The sequence below is a fragment of the Triticum aestivum genome, chromosome 5A (assembly GCF_018294505.1).
Source record: "Triticum aestivum cultivar Chinese Spring chromosome 5A, IWGSC CS RefSeq v2.1, whole genome shotgun sequence".
In the NCBI taxonomy this organism is placed as follows: Eukaryota; Viridiplantae; Streptophyta; class Magnoliopsida; order Poales; family Poaceae; genus Triticum; species Triticum aestivum.
This window is the reverse complement of record NC_057806.1, coordinates 306,125,047-306,127,998: the sequence shown is the minus strand read 5'-3', so window position 1 is coordinate 306,127,998 and position 2,952 is coordinate 306,125,047. Positions and strand designations below refer to the sequence as shown.

At 52.0% G+C, this 2,952-nt stretch overlaps 1 protein-coding gene across 1 annotated transcript; it reads right to left on the bottom strand.

The window, feature by feature from the left end:
* Window positions 1-231: 231 nt before the first annotated feature.
* Window positions 232-2,460, bottom strand: LOC123106840 (uncharacterized). The gene is made up of 3 exons (XM_044528880.1): window positions 1,781-2,460; window positions 1,134-1,464; window positions 232-547 (listed from the first exon to the last, which is right to left on the bottom strand). Exons 1-3 carry the CDS (start codon window positions 2,306-2,308, stop codon window positions 462-464), a joined length of 945 nt encoding a protein of 314 aa, XP_044384815.1. The 5' UTR covers window positions 2,309-2,460; the 3' UTR covers window positions 232-461.
* Window positions 2,461-2,952: the final 492 nt, after the last annotated feature.

Genomic DNA, 2,952 nt, shown 5'->3' with positions numbered 1-2,952 from the left:
ACTTGATAGCGCATTGCTACCTTTATCAGTATTCAGACTAAAATAACTATAGCTGAGAAAATGAAATACACACCTGACTGTTCCGAGATTTCTGAGTTCCAGTATTAAGAAACCTAATATATTGCACATGTACATATGCAATTTCAGGAGAGTTTGTCCCAGAGCACATGGCAACAACAACAGAGCCAATGAAGACTGAAGACGGTAACTGCAACATCTATTTTGGTCGGAAGAAAAATGTAATCAATGTCAGTGTGCAAGGCAGAATTCAGAGATGCATTCTACAGGTGACATTCATATGGGAGCGTGTTTCATATCACTTCAGGAATACCAAACACTGAAACTGCTAAAAGTTGGAGTTCAGAAAAAAAGGAAAACAGGATCATTCATCCCTTGTAATCCCTACAAGCTATAAAATCTGGAACAAGTTGCGATGGTTTCGAAGAGGGCGCAGTCGGTCGTCAGAGTAGTGGTTCGTCGTCGTCCGCTGGCGCTGCCCGTGCCATCTCCGGTGCCATCACATCTGGGTATATCAGCTCATCATCCGCTGCAGCCACAGATGCAGTCAGTTAGGCACGGCCTGCTGCTACATGGCAAGTGGTAAAAACTAAAAAGCCCTAAAATGTGAAAGCGGGTAATAGGAAAGAATGCAGAGCAACACAAGGTTATCTGCAACAAGTTCCATTGCATGTAACTAGTTTCAGACCATCTACTGCTTTCTTGGTGCATATCGCTAGTTTCAGATGATCCACAGCATTCTTCAGGTAAGCCCTCAACTCTCAGAAATGTCACATTACTAATCTAAACTAAGCCAGCAGAAATCAAGCTGACAAATTCCTAATTCGGAACTGCAAAAGGCATTAGCAGCCACAGGCCACAGTAAATTCACAAGGTTATCTGGAACAAGTTGCATTGCATGTAATTAGCTTCAGATCATCAACTGCTTTCTTAGTGCATATCGCTAGTTTCAGATAATCCACAACATTCTTCAGGTAAGCCCTCAATTCTCAGAAATGTCAGATTACTAATCTAAACTAAGCCAGCAAAAATCAAGCTGACAAATTCGTGATTCAGAACTGCAAAAGGCATTAGCAGCCACAGGCCACAGTAAGTAAATTCAGAAGTACACTGACCTCTTGAGCCGACGCGGAAAATCACGACGTCCAACGGCTCCCGGCTGCGAGGCAGGTTGATGGCCAGAGGGCTCGGCTCCCCGTAGCGACCGGCGCGGGCGCAGAGAGTGCAGCTGGAGGCGGACTCCGGAGGGTCCAGCAGGTTCACCACCTGTCCCTTCATCAGGATCGTGTGCCTCCCGGTGTACCGTATCGAGGCCCAGTCGTCCTCGCTGAAGGCGCCGGAGTCGTCGGCCCGCACCCACCGTATCTCCCGCTCCAAGGAGAACCACCGCACCCAGAGGCGGGACAGCGGTGGGCACACCAGGGCGAAGAGCTTGCCCCACTCCGACTGCACATCATCACAAAATCAACTGGAAATCTTGGCACCAAATCTAACTGCAAGCGATGAAAGTTTCGGGCAAGAAACTGCGCCGAAAAGAAGAACTCCAACTGAATTTAGTAGCAGAGTTTCTTTTGCAAGAATGATACTGTGATTGATTGATTGATTCTTTCACACGAGCAAGCACGGGAATCAAAGAACTGCGCCAGAAATAACTCTAGCAGATTTTTTCGCAAGAATGATATTACGACGATCTCAAGAATCACATGCAAAGGACGAGGTGACGAGATTGTGGAAGAGTGCAGGGGACGAGTAAGGAACTCACATCACGCGCTATCGGCAGGTATGGCCTGGCCTGGAGCCGGCGGACGGCCTCCACCGCCCACTGGACCGCCGTGCTGAGGCTGCTGCAGGAGGAGACGGAGACGCTGGAGCGGCACGGCAGGAGGCACCTCGAGTTGGCGCGGAGGTAGCGCCCGGACGCGTCGTGCAGCAGGAATGCGCCCCGGCCGCGGCGGCCCGTGGCGACGGCCCGCCACATGATGGCGAGGACCTCCGGCTCGTCGAAGTCGCGCTGCGCGGCAACCCGGCAGGGGGGAGGGAACGGGCAGAGGGAGCCGCGCGTGCTGGCGTCGGGGGCCCCGAGGTACCGGCCGTAGGCGCCGCGGAGGAGGACGTAGAGCGTGCCTGAGGCGGAGATACGCCGCTGCACTGCCCACACCGCGTTGTACGACCACGATAGGCCGGTGCGGTGGAGGCGGACGGAGCGCCCGTCCTTGGCGGCGTGCACGTACGCGCCGCCGTGCTGCATGCTCCGCAGCCGCACGAAGTCCACGCCCTCGAACACCTCCATCGCTCTCCGCTGAAGATCGAAGCTTCGCTCAGGGAGGGGTGCAGGCGGGTGGCTTGATTCTCCTCGGCTTTCTTGGTTTCTTGGCGTTGCGAGGAAGACGAGCAGAGGGGAAGAAGAGTTTGTTACGACGGTTTTGTTTAGGCGCCAAGCGGATCGTTTCAAGGAGGCGCCGCTCCGAAGCGCAGGCCCGTTCGCTGACTGGTGGGGCCACCAGCCAGTCAGTCCGGTCATTGTATTTCACTGAGGTGTGGGGGCTACCACCCCTGGCCCTGGTCAACAGTTGTCAACGCAATTTTCTGACGACAACAAATTAAACCCTTAAGGCCCTGTTTGATATAGCAAAGTAAGTAATTTCAAACTATTTTACTACAGCTTTTCAGAATACAATAGTTTTATTTACTTTGATTGAGGTGTTTGGCTACCACTAAAAACTCTGGCACTAATACCAAAGTATTTATGAAAACGAGTATTTTCTCCGTCTAAAAAAAAGAACCCCGGACCTTTTCTATCAAACTGAGCAGCCAAAAAGAACGAGTAGTCATTTATCGTTATCTCTTTTAGCGGCCACCACATTATAGTCACCGGAGATGCCTGTCCAGCGCGACTCCACCGCCTGGTGAACTGCTGGCTACGCCCGTAGAGGA